The sequence below is a fragment of the Pseudopipra pipra genome, chromosome 14 (genome assembly GCF_036250125.1).
Source record: "Pseudopipra pipra isolate bDixPip1 chromosome 14, bDixPip1.hap1, whole genome shotgun sequence".
NCBI lineage: Eukaryota > Metazoa > Chordata > Aves > Passeriformes > Pipridae > Pseudopipra > Pseudopipra pipra.
The window spans coordinates 8,748,278-8,771,356 of record NC_087562.1 but is presented as its reverse complement, the minus strand read 5'-3'; the positions used below and the strand labels follow the sequence as shown (position 1 = coordinate 8,771,356).

Here is a 23,079-nt window from a genome sequence, read left to right as displayed (position 1 = left end):
CCCTGGCCATGTAACACAGGAATGGCCAGTTTCTCCAGCTGAGGTGGCCAGAAGGTCCCAGCATGAGATGCCAGCAGAGGTGGCAGCATGTCTTGGTCTCACTCAGCACATCAGCCCCCAAACTGTGGCTGAAGAGGAGGAAGGGCAGAGCACAGAGAGCCAGCACTGGCTGTGGGAGGTCAGGGCAGGAAAGCCCCAGTGCCATGTGGTCAATGGGAGTTCAGCTCCCAAAAATACAGATGAGAAATTCCCCCCGTCCCTGCCAAGAGGGGAGGAGACCAGCACCCAAATGAGAGAATCATGGAATGGTTTGGGTGGGAAGGGACCTTAAAGCCCATCTCATTCCACCCCCTGCCATGGGCAAGGACACCTTCCACTATCCCGTTGCTCCAAGCCCCATCCAACCTGGCCTTGGATATTCCAGGGATGGGGCACCCACAGCTTCTCTGGGCAACCTGTGCCAGGGCTTCCACAAGACAAACAGGGCTTGTGGCACCCACGGCCCCAGCCCTCAGCTAAGGGCCCCTTGGCTCTGTTTTCTCCCTGCACAGAGGGCTGTGGAATTTCACACCCCACCACCAAGATTAGCAGCAAATCCCAAGATGACATTTGTTCAGGAGAAGAAAGAGAAGCCTGACCAAGCTGTTTCCCTCGTGGGGACAGTGTAGAAATAGCTGAGGAGCAAAGAATGACCCTTTTCTTCCCATCCTGCCGGCAAGTGAGTTTGCCAGCATCCATCACCAAGCCCAGAAAATAAACACGGCTCTGTGTATAAACACAGCAACCATCACACAGCATTCCCAAGCGCAAGGGAACCGTGTTCCACCCCAGAGCAGGCAGCTGCCTTCACGGTGGGTACATCCAGCAGTGCTCTGTCCCACAGAGCAGTAACACATCAACCTGAGCAGGTATGTCCAGAACACCCTAAATTCAGGGGAGTGCAGCACAGATTGAGGACTAGCTTGGAAGTTTCCCACGCCAAGGCAGCCATGGGATTGGAATGATTGGAGGCACACCTGGCAGGTGTCTGATGGTGCCCTGCAGAAGTCCTGGCCAGACTTCAACACTCAAAGAAGAAACTCCTCACAGCCAATGGAAAAGCAGCAGGGAAGGGGCAGCAGGCAGTGACCAGGCTGAGCCTCCCAAACTAGAACTTTCTTTGCAGGTTTTCTAGCACCTACTGAGAGCTGTTAAGTGCCTGCCAAGCCTAGCTCTCTCAGGTCACTGAGCACTTCCCACCTCTGAGAATGATTTAACACCTGGACAGCAGGAATCAACAGGAGCAGCCACCACAAAAGGGCACAAACTGTGTTCACAGCCTACTCCCAACACCCCATCCCTCTCCCTCCTTGGGTGGAAGATGAACACACAGCATGGAAGGACATGGTCACTTCTGGAGCCAAAAACATCATCTCTGGTGTGTGCCCAGGAGATGAAGAAGGAGCAGAAGAGCTCGAGGTGTGGGGCTTGTAGCTGAGAGTGCTACTGAGCCTGGGCCATGCAGAACCTCCCACGGGCAGGCTGCAGGCGCCCTCTCCACAGCCACACTCCTATCCAGAACATCTGTACAGGCTGCTGGGCCACTGCCACACTGGAAATATAAATAGGTGTTAAATTCAACTCCATGTTGACAGTGTGACACGTCTCCCAATAACCACAGCTCCAAAAGGAGCAGCGCTGAGCCACTCCAGCCCAGCAAGGAGGCAGGGCAGGGCACTGAGCCAGGCACAGGATGGCCTGTTGCCCAAGCATCTCATTTCCTCTGGAAGCAGCTGTTATTTCCCTGCAGCTCTGCTTCTGCTCCTGGACTTCCAGAAGTGTCCTCTGTGACCATTGTCCAGAGGACCATTGTGCTTCCCAGTGCCTGGCCAGGGCTGTGCTTTAGGGAAGAGCTAGGTGTCCCCATGATCCACATTTGAAGGGATCCCACTTTCTTAGTTTGCTTGGTCACAGCCTGCCCCACTTCCAGACAGAACATTCCTTCGGCTGCCAGTGGAGCAACTGGTGAAACTCTCTGGGCCATCACAGACCTGATACTTCTTGAGACAAACCCTTTAGGAGGGGCTCAGGCCAGCCACAGCCTGTCTGTACAGTCACCCCCTGTACCCCCAGCTCTGCTGTCCCCCAGGACAGGCCACCCCTGCCCCACCTCTCCCGTGGGCTGTGGTAGGGGCTCACTGGGAGATCTGGAGTGGGGTGCACTGCAAAAGGACAGGGCCACAGCAACCTCTCAGTAACGGACACACAGCCTGGGGCCCTCACCTTGGTCTGCTGCCAAAGCAGTTGGTACTGGGAGGTTGGTGTCGGCCCTCCGTGGCTGCAGCCGCGCTGGTGGGGTCCCGTCCAGGTGCCTGGGACCCTGCATGGGGGAAGAATGGGAGGGTGAAGAAAAGGACTGAGACACCTACTAGCTCTTCCCTCCTCCTCACCTTCCAGAAAGGAGCCCCAAAAGCACAACAGCCCCACCTATTGCATGACAGACCCCCAGCACCCAAGGACACCCCACCTTCACGCTGGGTTCTCTCCTCTCCCACTGCTGTGTGAGGGCACAGCCCCCCCTGCCCAGCACTCTGTAGCTCCAAGCAGAAGGCAGGACTCTGCAGAACTGGCAGCACCAGGAGAGCAGCCACATCCAAGATTCCCAGATTTCACACAAGTTTTTTTTCCCAGCAGGGAAGAGAAGGAGCCAGGGAAAAGCAATACATTAGCCCCTGTCCAGCACAAGCTCTGCTCCCTCCCCTGGCAGCCTCATAGGTCAACCATCAATACATGTCCCCATGGGGAGCCCTGCTCAGGAAACACTGAAACCATTTCCACAGGCCACAGGAACAGCAAGGGAAGGGGCTGATCCATGTGGATGGCTGGAGAAGGGCCTGGAGAAGGGCTGCTCCTCCCAGGCCATCGACGCTCCTGCTCCAATTCCACAGGAATTCGTGAGCATCCAGGGCAGGCAGGGCTGGCACCGGAGCCTCATCTGGGAGAGGAGGCAGGTGCTGGCTCTGGGTCACTGGCCCAGGGGTGCTGGGGGCCGTGGGCTCAGCCCCCTCCTCTCCCCACTCAGCGCCTCGTGCCTGGAGCCACTGCGCGCACGTGGGGCCGGGCACTCACCCTCTGTGCCGGCACTGCCATCGGGAAGGCTTCCCAGAGCAACAGCTGGCCCGTCCAGGAAAATCGTCAGCTCTCCGCCCGACACAATGCTGCCTTTGTTCTCTGTCTGCAGGTCCAGGGTCAGCTGCCTGTTCTCCACTGTGGGAGAGAGGGGACAGGGAGAGAGACCACCAGTCACCACTGGGATCCCAGCTGCGATGGACGTGGCTCCACCAGCCCAGCTCCCACGTCAGGCCCCTGGCCCACCCCCTGGTGGGTCCCCCACAGGCCTCCCCCACCCCCCAAAGGTGCCTGCTCCCTCAGGGCCAGTTGTCCCAGTGAGCACCATCAGCACTGGCCTCACACCTACAGGTACCTTCCAGCACTGCCCGAGGATCCCCAGCCAGCCTCATCACCTTCTCCCAAGGAAAACCCTCCCTCACCAGCCACCCTTTTACTGGGGCTGCAGCTGCCCCAGGGGCCCTGGCTTTGACACAGCCAAGACCCTCATTGCTCACAGATCCAGGAGCTGGGGCTGTAGGGCAGATCCTGGCAGGAAAGTCAAGGGATTTAACACAACACATGGGGCAAGAAGGGTCCTTCATGATGGTGACCACCACATCCCCATGCATCAGTTCTACTGAACAACAGTGGCACAGAGGACTGTCCGCAAACAGGAACACTCCAAACACTGTGCTGAGGCATTGGACTGCCTCCACAGAAGGTTCTGGAGTGTGTGGCATGGTCTGGGAGGCTCTCGGAGACAGTTGCCAGCTCCACTCCCACCCTTGAGAACCATTTCGGCTTTATCAGCTTTAGCAAGAGTTTGCTGGTCCCTAGGGGCAATGGGGGCACAGGCACAGCCCTCAGCACCTGTGGGCAGGCAGGGCTGGTCCCCTGGGTGACAGCACCCACCCCAGCACAGCAATGCCTGCCGGAGCCAGCCCAGCTGAAACACCCAGCTCCGCCACAGAAGGCCAGAAAAATGTGGCTGCGCCAGCCTGGGACAGCAGCCCAGACACTTCCTGACTCATTTGCTCAAATAATATTTGTATTATACACGGATTGCTCATGACACAATGGCACCATTTTTTAGCAACCTGCTTTGTCCTGGTGCGACGCGGGGACGGGGTGTGGTTCCTGCCAGTGGGAGCAGGAGGGAAGGAGCACACACCTATGGACCCCTTGTCCCACCTCTATCTTCAAGCTGTCTGTGCTGGGATTCAGCACCCCCTCCTCCAAGGCATCCCAAAACCCAGCGACATGGGGTCTGTGGCAAAGACAGGGCTATGAGACAGGCTGCACTTGTGGATCTCAGGGAAGTCTCTGGTTTGTAGTGCCAAGGATACAGGTATCCCGTGCACAGAAGGGGCACACGCTCACAGGGGTACAGCAGAGAGGCTGGAGTTCAGCTGTCACTTATCATCCACCCATCATCCAACAAGGGATTCTACTGAGCCCGGTCTCCCTCCTCTGCCTCACAGAGCTGTTCTCTGCTTGCTTCCAAGGGGAACCGACCTCACAGGCGGTTTTAAGAGCCTGAGACAGAAGATGCTACTGAGCACGGCCAAAAACCAGAACAAACCCAGACCCTGTTTCCCCCCTGGCTCCTCCAAGTCATAGGAATCCGCATTTTCTCTGGGGTCCCTCCATCCCCCTCCGTGAGCGCCACACTCCGGGGCCGTACAAGCCCTCATTGTGCGGGCACTCGGCCGAGGCGCAAAGACAAGGTGTCTCCAAGTGGAGGATGTGAACATGAACCTCCCAGCCGGCTTCCTTCTCCCCCCCTCCAGCTTTTTTAAAGAAAATAAACACTCACAGAACCTTCCCCTCCCTGTCCCCGTCCAGCGTGCAGGACGCACAAAGGGACATTGCTGCTGCCCCGACGGCGGGTCCCCCGAAGGGCCGAGCACAAAGGCTGCCTCTGTCCCGCCGGCTGCCAGAATGTCAGAGGAATTATTATTATTTTGGGAGGGGGTCGGGGGGTGATTTGGTCCTGAATAAGGTCTCAGTTCAGCTGCTTCCAGTGCCCCGCACACAGCATCAGAGCTCCCATTTAGCGGAGGTGAGCTGGAATTCCCACCCAGCCCATTAAGCGGATTTACGGTTCCAAGAAATGAGGCTGGGAGCAGCCGGTGCGATAACGGCCCCAGGCTGAGCTCCAGCCCCCGGGACCCCCGGGGACCACACATGTCTGACCCCAGGGAGCTGCCACATGGGACAGGCAGCCCCTCTGGAACACCCTGTCTGAGATGGCTCCATCTCCATGCACACATCCAGGAAGAATTCCAGCCAGCCAGCCAGATGGTGCTTCCCACTCTCTCAGCTCCCCAAACCCTCTTTCCACAGTCCCACCAGATGCAAAGGCCAGGTCCCATTCCAATAGGTCCATGTGATTGTCCAGGTTTTATCTGGGATGGATCAAAGCTCCCTGGTGCTGAGCAGGTGAAGACTGGCTCAGCCTTTGTGAATTTCCACAGCCAAAGGAACAACCTCAAGCTGTGGCTACAAGTCCCTATGGGGAGAAGCAGGAGAAAAGCTAGACCTTCCACAGCCATTCCTAAAACAAGAAAGAACCCAGAGTTTACAGGAAGGGATAATCTTTACTGTCCCGTGAAAGTCTCCCCAGGGCAGCTTTGCCCATGCTGCTGACCCAGCCTCAGCCACAAGCAGCTTAGAGACAACTATGTCCCACCCCATTTATCTGCCAGGGATAATGAGGAGAGCCTTGGACATCTACTTCTTTCCTCTGAAAGGTGACATAGGATGGGCATTGTCTGACCCCCATGGTGACCTACTGGCTGGATGACCAGTTTTATGAGATTACATCCCAGCCACAGTAAGCCAGCTCAGGGAGCTGCCAGGGCACGCAGCACACCACAGCTCCTTTGGCATCACAGCCATTATAGCGTGGAGCTGCAGCTTTCCAGAGGTTGGGAAGTGCTGCTGGCTTCCTGGAGGGTCCCACGAGGCCATGGCTCCAGCAGCTCTGCCTGGGGCACAGCAGTGGGGACTCTGTGAGATCTGTAAAGCCCTGGAATGTGGTGCCACTCAGCACACAGTGGGACCAGCAAAAACCAGCAGGGCCCAGTATGGGGTTCCACAGAGCCCGCGGTGCAGGGCCAGCTGGGGTTGCCCCTCGGGCGAAGTAAGAGGTGGAACCAAGAGGTCTCTGCAGAGGTGGCACTCAGGGACCAGGGCAGGGGCTGTGCTATGGAAAACGAGCTGCTTTACAGGAGCCCTGGGAGCAGCTCAGCTCCTGGAAGGCTCCAGCTCATGTTGGTGATGGAACTCATTCTGACCCACCTCTCCACTTCCCATCCAATCCCTGCAGAGGCGGGAGAGCTCTGCCTGACAGCGGAGAGGCCCCGCAGGCCCTGCCAAGGTGCTGGAAAGTGCTGGGAGCCCCAAAGCCAGGCTGGCCCTGCCCAGAGCAGGAGCTCCTGCGACAGCCAGGCTGTCAGCTCCAGAGGCTCTCCCAGCTTTCCTGCGAGCTCAGGCCTTGTCACTGAGCTCTTTTTCCAAGCTCCAAGCCTTGGAGCAGAGACTTTTTCACCTGAAGCAAGGCGTGCTTGGCAGGAGGGCTGACAGAAATGGGGGGAGCTCCAGCAACATCCTGGCAGGCGGGAGCCAAGGACGTCACTGTCCTGCCCACAACCAGATCCATTCCTGCCCACTGAGCAGAATGAAAGGAATAAAATGAAGGCCACAGCTACACTCACACACTAGTAACTCACAGAGAACCTCATCAAAACAGTAACAAGCCCAGTGAAGGCAGAGAGAGGGGCTGCTGCCTGGCAGGAGCAGCCCTGGGGAAGGATTGCTCCAGCTGAGCACTTCCCAACATGGGGAGAGGAGAGCCAGGCCCCTCCAGTGGCAGAGGGCACAACATTTTGCTGCCTCACACACATTAAGTGTCTGACTAGGGATGGCTTGAAATTCCAGAGGCCTTTTGCATGCCCTTGCCTTCCCTGGGCTGGCAGGCAGAGGGAATGAGATCCCCTCCTCCCAGGAGGTGAGGAGCCCCCAGGGAAGGGGTCTCAAGGCTCCCATGGGACCCCCAGGGGACCCCCAGCAGTCTCTGCCCCACTCAGAGCTGCAGCAAAGCCTGAAGGCTGAGCAGTGACCTGTAGAGAAGAGGAGGGAGAAAATGCCAGCCCAGAAAAGATGGGCAGACAGAAGCAGACAGTCCAGGCAGTGCCAGCTGCCCCCAGCCCATGGCAGCACCTTCCTGGCAGGCCAGGGCAGGCTCTGCAGCTTTAAGAGTCCTCCCTCCCAGCCCACGGTGTCAAGGAAAAATTTGACACTTTTTTTCTGGTAGATGTTAATGGACAAGCTCGAACAGCCAGTTGCCTTTTCCATTCATTTTCCACACAGCCCCCTGGGAGGCTGGGAATGAAAGAGCCGATTGTGCCCCCGCAGGTAGGGCGGGAGCGACGGCGGCTCCAGGAGCCCGGCCGGCATCGGCACACCTCGGCAAGGAAAGCTGCAGGGAAGAGCGCCCCGGGGCACAGCCCCCACAGCCCTCAGGCTGTCTGACACCTACACCCCAAGCAACAGAGCCCATCTCGGGGCACACGTTCAGATCCTCAGGGCCTTTGCGAGGTGACAGCGGTGGCAGCACAGCTCCTACGTGTCCCTCAGTGTTCCACACCCAGACCAGGTGCAGCCTGCCCAGCACAGGGAGTGTGGCAGGGACAACGGTGTGGTTTCACAGCCTGCAGCAGCAGTGCCAGGGGAAGCAGCCCACCCCAGGCCCTGGCACCGTGGAGGGTCTGACCCAGCCCCGAATCCCCCCGAGGCACAGGAGGCCCCTCTCCTTGCTCAATACCAGGTCTGTGTCTCACAAGCTTTGCTTGGAATAGACAGAGACAGCCTTTTCCAGCCCCACACGGCCGCTCGCACCACCCTGGCCCTGAATGGCCGCCTTTATGTGGGAGCTGCTGTCACGAGCCACACTCTGGCAACCGCAAACGGCAGCAAATAGCAGAGGGGTTTGTGTTTCCGAGCCGGCTGCAGCACCCTGGCTGACGTGGGCACGGCTAACAGGGGCATGGCTGACGCAGGTACGGCTTCCGTCACACCCAGCCCCCAGCCCAGCCACACAATGGCACCTTGTTCCCTCCCGGAGAATGCAGGAGCTGCTGCGGCCACCCCTCTCCTCTCCTCCAGGCAGGTGAGGTGCAGGACCCCCGCCGGGGGACCCCCTCGTACGTACGCTTCCCACCGCTCCGGAGCAGGTTGCCAAGGCTGATGGAGGCGGCGCCCAGCAGCTCGTTCCTCAGGGTATGGCAGATCCACACCTTCAGCTCCAGGTGGCTCTGAGCCGTGACGTTCCTGCAGAGACCAGAGAAGGGGGCTGTCACTGTGGCCTCATGCCTGCTCCGTGCTTGGGCAGCGGGCAGTGCCAGCTCCAGGGAGCAGAGGGAGGTGGGCAAGGCCATGGGGCAACAGGAGACTCCCCTTCCTGCTGCCCTCCCAACCTGGCTGCCCCTGACAGCATTGTCGTCCAGGGGGAAAAGCTCTGACTGTCCCCACCCAACGGCCCAGCAGAGCACAGGGAGCCAGCCCTGGCACCAGCTTCTCACCAGGGGGTCACACGCACTCACAGGGTGAGGATCTCGTTCCACAGCAGCTCGGAGATGCCCATCTGCTTCCCCGTCTTCTTGGTCTCACTGGGCAGCCCGTCTCCAGCCACCTCCACGTAGCAGTTCATGCGTCCCGGGCGGCTCTGGGCCTTGGGCTTCACAGACACCACTGGGCAGGGACAGCCATGGGGTCAGGGGGAGCCCCCGGCCCTGCTGTCACCCCCCGTCCCATCCCATCCCTGCCAGGTCGGGGGCCAGGACTCACCGTAGCATTGGGAGAGGGGGAGCAGGAAGTGCTTCTCCCGATGGCAGCGATGGCTGCCACCGGCCTGATCGCTGCCTGGCCCCCATCTTCAACCCTCCCGAGGGCTGCAGGGGAGTCACTGTCCCCACAGACACCTCCCTACCCCAGGGCACAGGAGCACGGTGGGGGCGAGGCGGTGGGGGCACCCCCGGGTCAGCAGTGCCAGGCGGAGGCGCAGAGCCGGGGACAGCTCCGAGGGGATGAGGTTCTGAGGGGACGCGGCTCCGGGTGCCGGGAGCCATCTCGCGGCCACGGGAGCACCGGCGCGGCACTGGCAGGGCCACGGAGCCACGTCCCCACGGCAGCCGGGCGGGGAAGCAGCCCAGCCCAGCCCAGCCCAGCCCAGCCCAGCCCAGCCCACAGGGCAGTGCCGGGCACCCCAGCTCCTGCTTCCCCTGGGAAGGGCTCTCAGCCCGGGGTGCAGCAGAGCACACACAAACACCATTCCCGGCAGAGGGATTGCCAGCGAGGCAACAGGACCCACCTTTCACGGAGAGCTGGGACTTCTCGCAGAGCGGCCCAGCCCTGGCCCTGCTGGAGCTGGCAGCGGCCATGGCATCACCCCCGGCTGGAAGCACAGAGAGGAGATGCCTCAGCGCTGGGCCGAGGGAGCTGGGGCTGCACTGGGGTCCCAGCCCAGAGCCCAAACAGCCTGGATGCCACTGGAGTAACCCACACGGCAGGAGACTGGGCAAGGGATGGGCAACACTCGGGAAACACAGGCTCCCTCTCATTCCTGATAAACCAGCCCTGCATCACAGGCAACACTGTGTCCTTGGGAGAGAAGCCTCCTTTGGGAAAGTAACCCCCTTCAATGGCACTGCCACAAGTCAAGCTGGGCAGTGTCAGTCCTCCAGACACCCCATCTGAACAGTGCAGCTCCCCTGACCAAAAGGCCAGTGCTGATCAGGGGTCAGAGCAGGCACCAGAGCCCTGCCCCTCAGACAGCACCTCACAAGCAGCCCACGTGTCACCACACGTGGGATCCCTCAGAAGGGACAGGCAGTGGCACTGGCAGGACAGAGCAAGATCCTGTCACAGCACAGGGAAATGGCTACATCCCTCAAGGGCAGCCCTGGTCTCATCCTAGAATCCTACAGAATCATTAAGGTTGGAAAAGACCTCCAGGAACATTGAGTCCAACCTGTGCCCAATCCCCACCTTGTCACCCAGCCCAGAGCACTGAGTGTCACATCCAGTCATTCCTCGGGCACCTCCAGGGATGAAGACTCCACTACCTCCCTGGGCACCCCCTTCCAATGCCTGACAATTCTTTCTATGAAGAAATTCCTCCTGAAATCCTACAGGAAAACCCATCCTGTCTACTCTAAACAATGTCAGAGGGGCCTGGGGCTGCAGCTGCTGTGGGCACAGGGCAGGCCCAGCTGCACACCCAGAGCTCACGGTCTCCCAGTACTCCCACCATTTTCTCCATCCCCGGTGCCGTGTCCCTGTCATGGCACTTCCCCTGCCCCTCCTGCTGCACCTTCCCCTCCGTGTCACCCCCAGGCAGGAAGGACACGCGCTGTGACACCAGGGAGGGTGGCAGGGCACGTGGCCAGGCCTCTGCTGAAACCACAGACCACAGAGCGGAGGGTGAGGTCACACATCACACAGGAGCACGAGGTCCTGAGACCACGAGTCAGCCCTGGGCTCACTGCCTCCTCCTCCTGCCATTCCAGGAGGAGCTGGAGAGGACAGGGGTCAAGGTCACGGCCCAGAGCCCCCAACACAGCAGGGCAGACGGAGGCATTTGCTGCTCACCCTGGGCAGAGCAAAGAGAAGCCTCAACTCTGTCACCCTGGGCAGCAGCAAGGGCTCAGCGGGGTCAAACTCAACCTCCTCCCACAACACTAAAGCCAAGAGTTCCCCCCTGCCTGGCCACAACTGGGGCACCTCCAACCTCTCCCTTCCCCGATCAGGGGAAGCAGAAAAAGGAGAGAAGTATCTCCAACAGCTCCAGCCCCTCTCCCTGTGCTGTAGTTTCCTCCCTGCTCTCTCCCCGCACCCTCATCAGACCGTACCGAGCTCCATCCCAAGGGCAAATTCCCTGCGAAATCCCCTCTCCCAGGGTCTCCCCTCTCCATGCCAGCCCCATGCGACTCCCTCAAGCACAGCAAACCTGCTCAGCACCCCAGAGCCTGCCTGTGCCTCATGCAGCCCCCAGCTCTGCCTGGGAATCCTCCTTTGGCACAGCCGGCCACTGTCCTGGCTCCATTCCACACACCCCAACCCCCAGCCCCTCGCTGGGGGGAGGTCACTCATCACGTTCATTGACTCGCTGTCACACAGTTACTCACACTCTATTTTTCCCGGCCCACAGAGTACCCCGACCTGCCCTGAGGATACTGGATATGGCTCATCCTCATGACTGCTGTGACTCCTCAGCCCCGCAATCACACGATTCCAGCGATGCCTTTCCCATGGCACAGGGAGCAGCCGGGCACTGCTCTTGCTGTGCCAGCCCGTGCCCAGCCCCGTCCCGTCTGGGACGCCTCCAACCGTTTTTCTTTCAAATCCTGCCTCTTTTCCCCATTTTCTCTTTTCCCGATTTTACACCGTTTCGCTGGCTCTGACATCCCCGGCCACGTCAAACCCCCACCGGCCCCCAGAGCCCCGCGGTGTCCAGCGCCGTTCCCCAGGCACAGCTTTGCTCTCCCCCGGCTCTTCCCCGCCCCCGCACCCCCACACAGCGGGATCCCGCTTGGAAGGCCAAGGCCTCGTCCCTCCCCGGGGTTCCCGTGTCCGACAGCCCGGCCTGGCCTCCCGGGGACACGGACGGTGCTGCCACTCCCCGCTTACACGGGGTCACCCGCGGGGCCGCTCCGGGAGCAAACACTGCGACCCGCCCCGGGACCGGCCGGTGCCGCTCCACACAGAACTCGGCCGGGCCCACGGACACCGCACAGGGAGGTGGGGCCGGGCAGCCCCTGCTGCGGCCCCGGGCCGGTTCCGGCACAGGCTGGGCGGAGCCCAGGGCGCCCGGCAGGCCCTGCCCGCCAGCCGTACAGGAGTGCCCGGGTGCCGGGACGGCCAGGCCATACTGGGAAGGGAAGCCTGGCCCTGCCCGGTCTGGCCCAACCCAACCCAACTCGCCTCGGCTCGGCCCGGCCCGGTCCGGTCCGACCTAGCTCAGCTCAGCTCAGCTCAGCTCAGCCCAGCCCAGCCCAGCCCAGCCCAGCCTGTCCCGTCCCATCCCGTTACCGGCAGCCGCTCCACTCCCGCTCCCTGGCTCCGGTCATGTGACCCCCGGCCCATCACGTGACCACGCCGCCCGGAAGCGCTCCCGCGGTCCCGCCGTCGCTCCCGCCTTGCCGTGCCCGGACCACAGCTCCCGGCGTGCCCCGCACCCGAACCACAACTCCCGGCGTGCCCCGCGCGGACGGTGGCCGGGGGGACCATGGGACTCTCGGACATGGCGCGTGTGCCGCACGTCGTGGCCGACACGGGCGCGTTCCTGAGCGCGGCCCCGCTGCAGGTACCGGGGGGACACCGGGGGAGAGGCGGGGGGACATGGGGAGCGCGGGGGACACCGGGCCGAGCTGGTGTGACGGCGCTCCCGCAGGACATCGCGGACGCGCTGTACACCGTGCCCGAGGTGCTCGCCGAAATCCGTGACCGCCCCACACGCCGCCGCCTCGCCGCGCTGCCCTGCGAGCTGCGGGTCCGCCGCCCGCGGCCCGACCTGCTGCGCCTCGGTGAGTACCGCAGTACCGGGACCCACTCTGCGGCCACAGGGACCTGCCCCGGGGGTACCGGGACCTGCCCCGGCCCAGCTCCTCGGGGGCCGCCCCGCCCCGCCCCGCTCCCCCGTCCCGTCCCGTCCCGCCCCGACGGCCGCTCCGCCCCCCCGCAGTGACCGACTTCTCCAAGAAGACCGGGGACTACCCGAGCCTCTCGGCCGCCGACCTGCAGGTGCTCGCCCTCACGTGCCAGCTCCAGGCCGAGACCGACGGCCCCGGCGGGGTCCGCTGGGAGCCGCAGGACAAGGTACGACCCGCCCGGGGACGGGGTCCCGGCCCCGCCGCCTCCGCCCACCCTGCTGTGTCCCCCAGGTGCGGCTCAGCTCCACCCCGCGGCACCCCGAGGCCCCCCTGCACCTCGCCGGCTTCCACCTGCCCGCCAAGGTAGGGAGGGGAGGGACGGGAAGGGGAGGGGGTGCAGCCCCCCGGAGCCCCGGGCGGCTGAGGGACCCCACGCTGTGCCCCCCCAGCACAGACGCCCGGGGAAGGGGCAGCGCCCGCCCAGCCCCGAGCACGGCCCGATCCCGGCAGACAGTGACCAGTTCAGCTCCTTCCTGTACTGGCGGCCACCCCTGCCCAGCATCGAGGAGGAGCTGCAGGAGCTGCTGGTGAGACCCGGGGCCCCTCCCTGTCCCTGCTCCCCCATTTCTGGCTGTTCCCAACCCCTCTGTGCCACCCTGTCTCTTACCCCCAGAGCACCCAGGCCATCTCCCTCTGCCCCGAGGAGCCCCAGAGCCTCGGGGATGGGGCCAGTGCTGGCGAGGAGGAGGAGGAGGAGGAGGAGGAGGAAGAGAGCGACGACGAGGGCTGGATAACACCCAGCAACCTGAAGCAGGCCCAGCAGGACGCAGGGCACTGTGACACAGACCCCGCTGGGGTCCAGGTTGGCTGTGTCACCACAGACTTTGCCATGCAGGTGGGGCTGGGCTGGGGCAGGGGGTGTGGGCTGGGGCAGGGAGGTTGGGCTGGCTCGGGGGGCTGTGGGGGCACACTCAGACCTCAGGGCCGGTTCCACCAGCCGAGGCAGGGACAAGTCCTTGGACAGGGTGGGAGCAGCTCTGTGACGGCTTCTTATGTCAAAGCCAACTGGGTCTCTCCATCCCAGAGGCTCCTCTGGGTGTCACTTCTGTCGGGGTCTCTGCCATGGGTCTCTCCCTGCCCAGGCTAGCAGAGCCCAGGTGATGCTCCTCCCAGTCCCAGCTCAGTGTCTCAGTTTGTCCCTCCCCTTGCAGAACGTGCTGCTGCAGATGGGGCTCCATGTGCTGGCAGTGAACGGGAGGCTGATCCGCCAGGCCCGGAGCTACATCCTGCGCTGCCACGGCTGCTTCAGGTGTGGGAGCGTGGGGAGGGGGCTGGGGGGTCCTGCTCCCGGGCTGAGCCCATGTTCCATGGCCCAGAGAACCCTCCCTCTCCCTGCCTTGCAGGACCACCTCGGACATGACCAAGGTTTTCTGTCCCCACTGTGGTAACAAGACCCTGAAGAAGGTCGCCGTGAGTGTCAGTGACGACGGGAGCCTCCACATGCATTTCTCCCGCAACCCCAAGGTGCTGAACCCCCGTGGGCTCAGGGTGAGTACCCAGACAGAATCATGGAATCACTGAGGTTGGAAAAGACCTCCAGGATCATCGAGCCCAACCTGTGCCCAATCCCCACCTTGTCAACCCAGCCCAGAGCACTGAGTGCCACATCCAGTCGTTCCTTGAACACCTCCAGGGATGGGGACTCCACCACCTCCCTGGGCAGCCCCTTCCAGTCCCTGACTACCCTTTCCATGAAGAAATTCCTCCACTGGGCCCCCGGGAATGGGAGCCCGGCCTGTGGCCGGCAGGTTGGAGGGAATCAAAGCAAAACTGTGAACATCCTCTAGGTGTTCCCCTTGACCCCAGGGCTTTAGGCCTTCCCTGCTCAGTTCTCCAGAGGCCTGTGGTCCCCTCCGAGCCCCCATGACCCACAGTTGACCCCCTGTCCCCCGGCAGTACCCGCTGCCAGCGCCGCAGGGTGGGAAACACGCCAACAACCCGCACCTGGTGGAGGACCAGCGGTTCCCGCAGCAGCGGCTCTCCCGCAAGGCCCGGCAGAAAACCAACGTGTTCGACCCCGACTACCTGGCCGGGGTGTCCCCGTTCGCCGAGCACGATGTGCACAGCCGGGCCGCCAACCTGCACATCCGCGACACCACGCTGGGCGCCGGCCGGCGCCGCCTCAACCCCAATGCCGTCACCAGGAGGTTTGGGAAGAAGAGGTGAGGGGCAGGATGTGGCCCCCACCTGCAGGACCCACCTGCCCAGGTGTTGTGGTGGCTCTGGGAGGGTGAGGCCTCTCCTAGACCTGGGAACGGGCTGGACTGTTCCTCCCCTGCTTTGCTGGTGCCCAGAGCGGCTTCAACTCTTTGGTTTGGGGAGGCCCCCACCAGGGTGGAGGTGGGTGAGGTGGTGCCTTCCCTGCTCAGCCCCAGGCAACAGTTGTGTCCTAATAAACACAAAACTCTGTAGCACCGTGGCTCAGTCTTGTTTCTGTAGCTGCCTGTGCCAGGGTGAGCCTTTCTCTGAGCCGTGAGAACAGGGGAGGGAGGGAAGGAGAATTTCTCAGGCTGTTTTGTCCCATGGCCCCACAGTGGCATTAGCCGGGGGAGGATAACGAGCTCCAGCAAGACAAAAGCCAGTGGCAGAGGTTTGTGTTTCACCCTGCACTGGGTGATGCCCAGGGCTGAAGGGGGAGGCCCCGGGGGAAAGCTTTGTGGATAAATCTGCTGAAATCTTTCACAATCAAGCAGTCTGCCCAGCTCTTGCTGCAGTTTCTTCTTATCCCTGCTGAAATTGTTCAAAATTATATAATTCCCAACACCTGCTGCAGTCCCTGGTCCTGGAGAGGTCATGGGTTGCAGAGTGGGAGCAGGAAGGGGGGACACAGCTGGGCCTCCCCAGCCCCAGGTCATTCTTAGTGTGTTGGTACTAAGATGCAAATCAAGGGAATGAGGTAACACCCCCCAAAATCCTGCTGGGGAGGTGGCAACTCCCGTCATCTTAGCTTTGGACTTGCCTCACCTCCGTGGGGCAGAACAGCCCCAACGACCCTAAGGGAGAGTCTGCATCTCCCTACATCCCTCAGCAATGGAATCCCAGACTATGGAAGCAATTCCTTTGGTTACAATTTGCAGGATGGGTTGGCAGCCCCCCAGGGGTTACTGGGAGGCTCCACACCACAAAGTCAATGCAAAACACTGGGATGTGATTCCAAAGTGACTTTTCTTACACAACAGCTGCAGCAGGACACAGCTCCTGACCAGCACCAGATGGTTCCCAGCTGGACCATTCCACACTGGTGAGCAGAGCTTCCTCCCAGCAGAGGGAAGATGCCCTTGGAAAAACCACCACAAGACTTTACACAGCAAAATGAAAACTTTCATCGTTTTATTCTCGACTGCAGCTGTTTACAGAAATATAGTTGCGAGTATACAAATGTCCCAATAGAAGCAAAATATTTTTTTTTTTTTTTTAATATTCAACAAGTTATCACAGGAGAGCTAAAAACATAGATGCAAATAAAATATCCCCTCAGAGACAAACTGAAAACACCGGGAATCAGTGCTTGGAAAACCCCACCTACGAAAGCCATATACACAGAACTGCACAAAGGAGTATCTGGTGCTACTTTCACATTGCAGGACACAGAAGAGGCAGCTCAGTGCTGGACGGTGCACCCAGAACACCTGGAACACCTGCAGACAGGTGAGGAGGCCACCAGAGGTGCAGCCAGGAACAGAGGTTGGAGCTCTGCTCGGAAGGGGTTGGAGTTTGCTCAGCATCAGCTCAGATGGAAATAATTCAAATCACTTTGTTTTATCCAGAATAAAAGAGCTTCAGGAATACTGCAGGCTGCTAAGGGCACTGGAATGTGATCCCAGTTCTGCAACACTCAGAGAGCCACTTTCAAACAAACTTCCCTCCAGGAACTGTTACCCCAAACAGCTCCTGCCCAAGGACACTCAGGTCAGGCCATTCCCAGCTCTCAGCAGAGCAGCTCCAGGGGCCAAAACCAAGCCAAGGCCATTTACCTGTCTCCTGAACGCAGGACCCTTCCTAATCTCAAGCCTGGAGCAAAGCATGCAGCTGGAATGCCACCCAGTGGCTGCTGGGTAAGGGAGCCTTGGAACCTGAACCTCAGATTCCTCACCCCATCCCCATCCAGGGAATGTTACCTGGCAATTTAATGAACTGTAACAGCAAAAAGGAAAGGGCAGAGATCAGCCCTGCAAACTCCAAGAGAAGAAATAAGGACACTGGCTGGCAGTGTGCTGGAGGTGATCTGATGAACCCTGCGCCACAACAACAATGCCTGATCCACCCCATGTCAAATTCCAGTAGAACACGCTGGATTTGGCATGAAAAGTCATGGTGGACACAACACACACCATTGATTTTATGACCTGCATTTTATAGCATGAAGCTGTGTCAGGGGAGGGTGAGGCTGGATAACAGGGAAAGGTTCTTCCCCCAGAGGGTGGTCGAGCACTGACCAGGCTCCCCAGGGCAGTAGTCACAGCCCCAAGGCTGCCAGAGCTCAAGGAGCGTTTGGACAACGCTCTCAGGACAGGGTGGGATTGCTGGGGTGTCCTGTGCAGGGCCAGGATTTGGACTGGATGATCCCTGAGGGTCCCTTCCAACTCAGCATATTCTATGGTTCTATGATTCTTAGGGTTTAATTCCTCACAGAACCTGTAAGGAATCAGCACGAGACAACAGGTCCCTCATGGTCAAAAGCCAAGGGGAGCTTCACTGGCTTTCAAGGAGTTCTCTTGAAGTTGACTGTTGCAATAACAATTCAGATAAAAAACACTTTACAGACTCCTGCCCCTATGGGAATAAAGAGGAATGGCAGAGGAAGCTTCTCCTCCCTGACCCAACACAGCCAGCTGAGCAACAGGGCCCCTTTGCTACACAACAAGGACCAACATATCTGACTGGTGTGAGCCCAGCTCCTCCACAGCACAGCCACCACCATTCCCTGTCTGCACGAGCTGCTGGGAGATTGGGAATGGGAAAAGTCCTGCAAGGGCTCAAAGGAAGCCAGACAGGAGCTCAGGGATGCAGGAGGCCTGTGCTGCCACTGCGCTTCCACAGCCCATCCTCAGACAGGCCTCCACCTGCTTGTCAGTTCTACTCTAACCCATATCTGCAAGTATTAATAAAAAGATATAAAAATACAAAAGTGGCCACAGCTGTTCAAACCCACAGATTTCAGTGACATTCACAAGCAAAGCAAATTCTGGAGTCACGTTACCAACAGGGCCACACATACAGGACTGAGAGGTGCTGAGACAGCTACTCATGAGTGACTACAAAAACCTCCTACTAAGGAAAAGGAATATTATTTCATGTTTATAAAAATGTAAATATAACAGTATTCTATGCATGTGTCTAGTTATTTATATATAATAGATATGACTCCTCTATATACATATATATAATCCTAGAATATACAGGCAGTGCATATTTACATTCCTATACAGAATGTGAGAGGAAAAGCCTCTCCTCCTGTGTAACCCCTCTGAGCCCCCCACTCCACTGGAGAATTTTACAAGTTCCCTTTTATAGGAGTTTGCCCCCTGCTGTATTTTTCTTTGTATCTAAACACATTTATCCCATTTCCAACCCTGACCCTCTTGCTCATCCTGGAGCAGTGGGCACAGACTCCCTGCACAGGGCACCACAACTGGCATAACTGGGCTGAGCACAAACACAAAGGGCTCACAATCTGCCCCAAAAGACTAACTAAGCCCAAATTAAAACAAAACCCTTGAAAAAACAGAGCATCTCAGTGCTGTTTCCTTTTAGCTTCTAAAGAACAGAGCTGCTCCCAGTGTTCTGGACCACAAAACCCACTGACTCCTTGAAAGTCAATTTTGCACTAATGAGAAGTCACCAGTGACCAGTATTTCCTCTTTGCATCTTCCACCTACAGCTCAGAGCATGCCAAGCAATTCCCTCTCCTTGTTCCTGCTTCTCCCATTCAGACAGTGCTCCCTGCACTCCTCTCATGCCATGCCCCTAGAAAAGGAACCAAACAGTTTGCCAAGCAGGGGCACAAGAAATCAGGAATAAAAAACTGTTCAGACACGTTTTCCTTTTAAAAATTAGATCCTAAATCAAAATCTCAATAGAAACTTTAAAAAAAAATAAGTTGCAAAGTTGCAACTTATCCAAATGAGGGGAATGTCCACTGACAGAGCTGCCCAGACTTGGCACTTCGAGTGAAAAACCTGTCAATGTTTAACTGCTCAGGCCTTATTTTATCTTAAAACTACATGGGAAGCAACCACCCTGTCAGTGATTAGAGGTAATTATAATAAATGATTGGAGATTCAATATCCACTTCAGAACTGCCAGCCTGGAATTGCTTCTTGAACTAGATTTGTGTTAAAATAAGAGCAAAGCATTTGGCTCGCTGAAAGATCAGGCAGTGAGGAGGCAATTAATAACAACTTGCTAATTAAGCACAAAGCACCAATAAGGCCCTGCCAGAGGAGACATTCAGCTAAAACTGTGCATTAAGTGTTGGGTGTGTGATTTTTGTGTCTCTGTGCACACTCACAATGTAAAAGTGGCTGAGAGAACGTGTGTGGACGTGGGGCTGTGCCTGGCAGGTTCCTCTCCCTAAATCCTCACCTGTGCCCACAAACTGTGCTCTGATATCCCCCCACGGAGGCTTGATTTACAGAGACTAAAACCTCGGGATCTTCTTTCTCAGTCAAAGGGACCAGACACAGTGCCAGCAATCCGTGTGCTCCCGGAGAGCAGAGGGGGAAACACAGGGATCAAACAAAGCAGATAAAGCTCCACTGACCAATCTCAACTGCTTAATTACAGAAGAAAATGCTCAGGACTCTGGTAAAACACAGATGTGGCTCCTGTGACATCCTGCAGCCTGTCCTTCAGCTCTTTTTTGGCTGATCCAATCCCTCCGTCCTCTGAAACAGCTCTGAGCACATGCCAACCGCTGAGCGACCTCTTCAGTCACAGACAAATACTTTTTGTAACCAAATCACATGTTCAAAGTGTTGTACATTTAAACATTGACCTAAAATGAACAGGTAAATCTAACACGAGGAAAGGAGGTGTTTCCAGAAGGGAAAACTGGGATAGCACAGCCCTTGATTGGTTTGTTTTGTACATCTTTTTCTCTTCTCTTCACAAGGGATCTCAAACAAACCCACAATTCAAACATACTGCCTTGGAGCTGTGGCAGTCCTGGGATGAGGTTCTCTTCTGGGCACCCATCCTGTTCCATGGAGAATTGGTCCCTGGTGACTTGGCACTGACCAACATACAGATACACCCCTTCGGAACAACAAACAAACTGAAGCAGCACGGAGTGAATTGATCATTCCTGTCACTTCTCCTGTGTATGATGGCCCCAGGTGACACCCAGCAGCTTGTCCTGGGAAATGTATCCTGCAAACACCGTCAGTTCCTTTTCCAATAACTGGCTACGGACTTCCATGGCCCTCTGGAAGTTGTTTCAGTCCATAGTTCTCAGTCTGAGCCCCACACAGCATTTGGTCACTGCTGTGAGGCTGCTGCTTTCACATCATGAACCATTACAAGATGTTGTTAATATTTTGTCTTAGCAGGGGAAAAAAAAAAAACAAAACAACAAACCCACAAAAAGAAAAAAGTCTGGCTGGGGTTAAAGCAGCTCTGGACATGATGCAGCAGGGAATTTGTTTTGTCATGATTAAAATTTTCGAAGTTTGAGCATAATTATAAATTAAGAGTTAAAACACAGAGGCGCTAATAATAAAATATTAAATAGGCAATGAGAGTGGAGAAAAGCTGAATGGCTCATTCTGAGGGAAACCCCGATATTTCATGTTTTGTATAATCCTAAATGCCTCTGGGTTTCCTTCCCAGACTGTGAATAAGGGACACACCGAACACAGAGCGAAGCTTCTCATGGCCAGCTGGACCAACACTGCCTGATGGAATGGCGAGAGATGAACACGTTATTTATGTTGCAAAAAGTACTTAAATACTCAATAAAGACATAACAAACCCCACCCCACCCCACTGTTATCAGACGCCACGTTGTGGTAGAACATCAGACAAACTCACAAATTTACCACAAAAATGTGTGGCAAAAAGAATATTTTATATATATGTATATATATAAATTTTTTATATTTATGCCAATGTACTCACTCAGTACAAATAGCAAAATAGTTATACCATTTCCTAAATACAAAATATAGCTTTCCAAAAAAATGAAACACACATTAGATATAAACCATCCAAAACTTGAACGATTGAAAACTGTATTCAAAATTAAATGACCCAGAGCAGGTCTCTTTCTGAAAAGTTCCCTTCATATCGGCAAGAAGCCTTACTACTGAAAACGTAATTCAATGCCTCTCAATGAGAGAGAGAAAGAGAGAGACAGAAAGAGAAAGTGAACGTCGTGACAGACCCACAAACAGGGAAAATCCAGGAAAACCAACAAAAACTCTACACGGCTCAACTACGCACACAAGTTAAGGGGAAAACACACAGTAAACAGACTCGAGGAACTTAAAAAAAAAACCAACCATTTACAGACTGTTCTTTTGTTATTTCAAATAACAAAAATGAAGAATGACGTGACACCAACTACACTCTACGAGGCGTTACGGCCGCCCGGGGAGCGGGAGGAGAACACGGATCTGAGCGAGGCTTTAGTGAGAGATCACAAACTGTCCCGAGAGTTGAAGCACCCAAAAAATTCACATGCCTCACAATACACCTGCATGGTCTGGAGTGGGTTGTTTTTACATTCGGTAACAATAGTCAATGATTTATTTCTGAATTAAACACGACAATCTAGAAACCAGACTTGGGGCTTGGTGGTAGAAAAAGGAAAAATCACTTCAGAACTGCAATGAGCTCCACGTGCTACAAAGATGCAACAGCTCAGGACGAAGTGATGTTTTAAGAAGGCTTAAAAATGATGCAATTTGCCCCCTACTTGGAGTAAAGCCAAGCTGAAGATTTCCATCAGTCACAGCTGGAAAAGGGCAGGTTAAGGGGGATTCCTGCGTTTAGAAGGTGGTGGGGAAATTGCTTCCTCCGTCCTTACTCCTTGATTATTTATCAAAGCTTCTACTGACTAAGCAATTTACTGCCAGGGATTCCTAAAAGCTGCTTCTGAGCTTTAAAGCCAGTAGGATATTTATGTCTTTTCTTTAAAAACACAGTATGAAACTGAGGGAGAAAAGGAAAACCATGGAAAGGATGAAAGGGAGAAGGCTGGTTTGGGAACAGCTAATGAGACTTTACAGAGCTCTAACCCATCAGTCAGAGTGAGAGACACAGAGGAGTTCCTTCCTCAGCCAGAATGTTCTTTACAAGCTGAAGGTGTTTTAGAGGAGAAAATTTTAAGAGTAACTGGAAGTTCCCCTTCATTTCTTCATTCTGCAGAGCCACCAAACCCTTGCTCTATGTACAGCTAAGAGATGTGGAAAATTGTTAATCCCATTCTCAGATGGGAATTGCTCACCTCTGGCTATCTATAGCAACAATTCTCTGCTTGGTTATATCAATATTTTCAATTAATAAATCGCAGATTTGGCTGTCCCACTCCATGTCAATTGTGAGATTCCATCACTTACTGACAGCTGAGACACAGCTCATGTCAGAGGAAACTGCTGTTCCTGCTTCATGAGCTTTCCTAGGCAAAAGAGGGGATGTGAAGAAGGAAGAGAAGGGGAAAAAAGTAAACATGGTAACAGGGATTACCTTCTAACAACAATAATAACTGACCAGATATGCTTTAAATTCAAAGAGCCCCCACGGTAATGAGGTTTAGGAACCTGGTAACAGCCCAATCCCATGCCCCAGTAACACAAAGCATAACTCCTCAGCATTATTGGCACTACAGAGCCCAAATTCCATGGCTGTGGCCCCAGGTCTGCCACTGGCCACGTGTGTGCTCTTTAGAGAGGGCCACTTTTCCACAGAAGCAATCAGTTCCACGCAGCCTAATCCAGAGTCGGAAGGTCTGAGAGGATCTGGGAAATCGTCGGGTTTTTTTCTTCACAGAATTTCTGCAGGAGAAAACAAGCAGAAAAGTAATGTACAGCTAACCACAGTCATCCTCTTACTGCTGTGTAGTGCCTTCATCTTCAAAGTGTTCCTCATGAGTAGCAGCAAACTGGGGGTGAGTAGCAAGAGAAGGCTTTGTGGAGATCTTAAAGCCAGTACCCAAAGGGGGCTTCCAAAAGAGCTGTAGAGGGACTTTGGACAGGGGCCTGGAGTGACAGAGCAACTGGGAATGCCTTAAGCTGAAGGAAGGCAGGGTTACATCAGTTATTAGGAAGAAATCCTT

General features: G+C 56.5%; 3 protein-coding genes across 18 annotated transcripts in view; 1 reads left to right on the top strand and 2 right to left on the bottom strand.

The window, feature by feature from the left end:
- Window positions 1-12,308, bottom strand: part of WWP2 (WW domain containing E3 ubiquitin protein ligase 2) — a 42,866-nt gene extending 30,558 nt beyond the window's left edge. The window contains exons 1-6 of one of the 2 annotated variants that reach the window (XM_064670470.1): window positions 12,184-12,308; window positions 9,464-9,547; window positions 8,697-8,844; window positions 8,306-8,424; window positions 3,109-3,246; window positions 2,263-2,359 (exon numbers count right to left, since the gene is read on the bottom strand). In XM_064670470.1, the coding sequence (XP_064526540.1) occupies window positions 2,263-2,359; window positions 3,109-3,246; window positions 8,306-8,424; window positions 8,697-8,844; window positions 9,464-9,533 (572 nt within the window). In that variant the 5' untranslated portion in view covers window positions 9,534-9,547; window positions 12,184-12,308. Of the gene's footprint in view, window positions 1-2,262; window positions 2,360-3,108; window positions 3,247-8,305; window positions 8,425-8,696; window positions 8,845-8,940; window positions 9,164-9,463; window positions 9,548-12,183 lie in introns of those variants that run through there. The other variant, XM_064670471.1, reaches the window with a different exon arrangement.
- A 44-nt stretch (window positions 12,309-12,352) lies between these two features.
- NOB1 (NIN1 (RPN12) binding protein 1 homolog) lies at window positions 12,353-15,214 on the top strand. Its single transcript, XM_064670507.1, has 9 exons — window positions 12,353-12,457; window positions 12,545-12,677; window positions 12,836-12,969; window positions 13,035-13,106; window positions 13,193-13,330; window positions 13,417-13,638; window positions 13,955-14,052; window positions 14,147-14,291; window positions 14,700-15,214. The coding sequence occupies exons 1-9, from the start codon at window positions 12,380-12,382 to the stop codon at window positions 14,967-14,969; spliced, it is 1,290 nt and encodes a 429-aa protein (XP_064526577.1). The 5' UTR covers window positions 12,353-12,379; the 3' UTR covers window positions 14,970-15,214.
- A 902-nt stretch (window positions 15,215-16,116) lies between these two features.
- NFAT5 (nuclear factor of activated T cells 5) overlaps window positions 16,117-23,079 on the bottom strand; it is a 58,839-nt gene continuing 51,876 nt past the window's right edge. For all 15 annotated transcript variants that reach the window (XM_064670450.1, XM_064670452.1, XM_064670458.1 and 12 more), the window contains one exon: window positions 16,117-22,798. The gene's annotated coding sequence lies outside the window, so the exon portion shown is untranslated. The remainder of the gene's footprint in view (window positions 22,799-23,079) is intronic.

What these genes read in the sequence shown, in the direction of transcription:
- NOB1 (XM_064670507.1), top strand. Translation starts at nt 12,380, where the DNA reads ATGGGACTCTCGGACATGGCGCGTGTGCCGCACGTCGTGGCCGACACG. An exon ending in CCACAGACTTTGCCATGCAG is followed by an intron (nt 13,639 to 13,954) that starts GTGGGGCTGGGC and finishes CTCCCCTTGCAG; the next exon opens with AACGTGCTGCTGCAGATGGG. An exon ending in CGCTGCCACGGCTGCTTCAG is followed by an intron (nt 14,053 to 14,146) that starts GTGTGGGAGCGT and finishes CCTGCCTTGCAG; the next exon opens with GACCACCTCGGACATGACCA.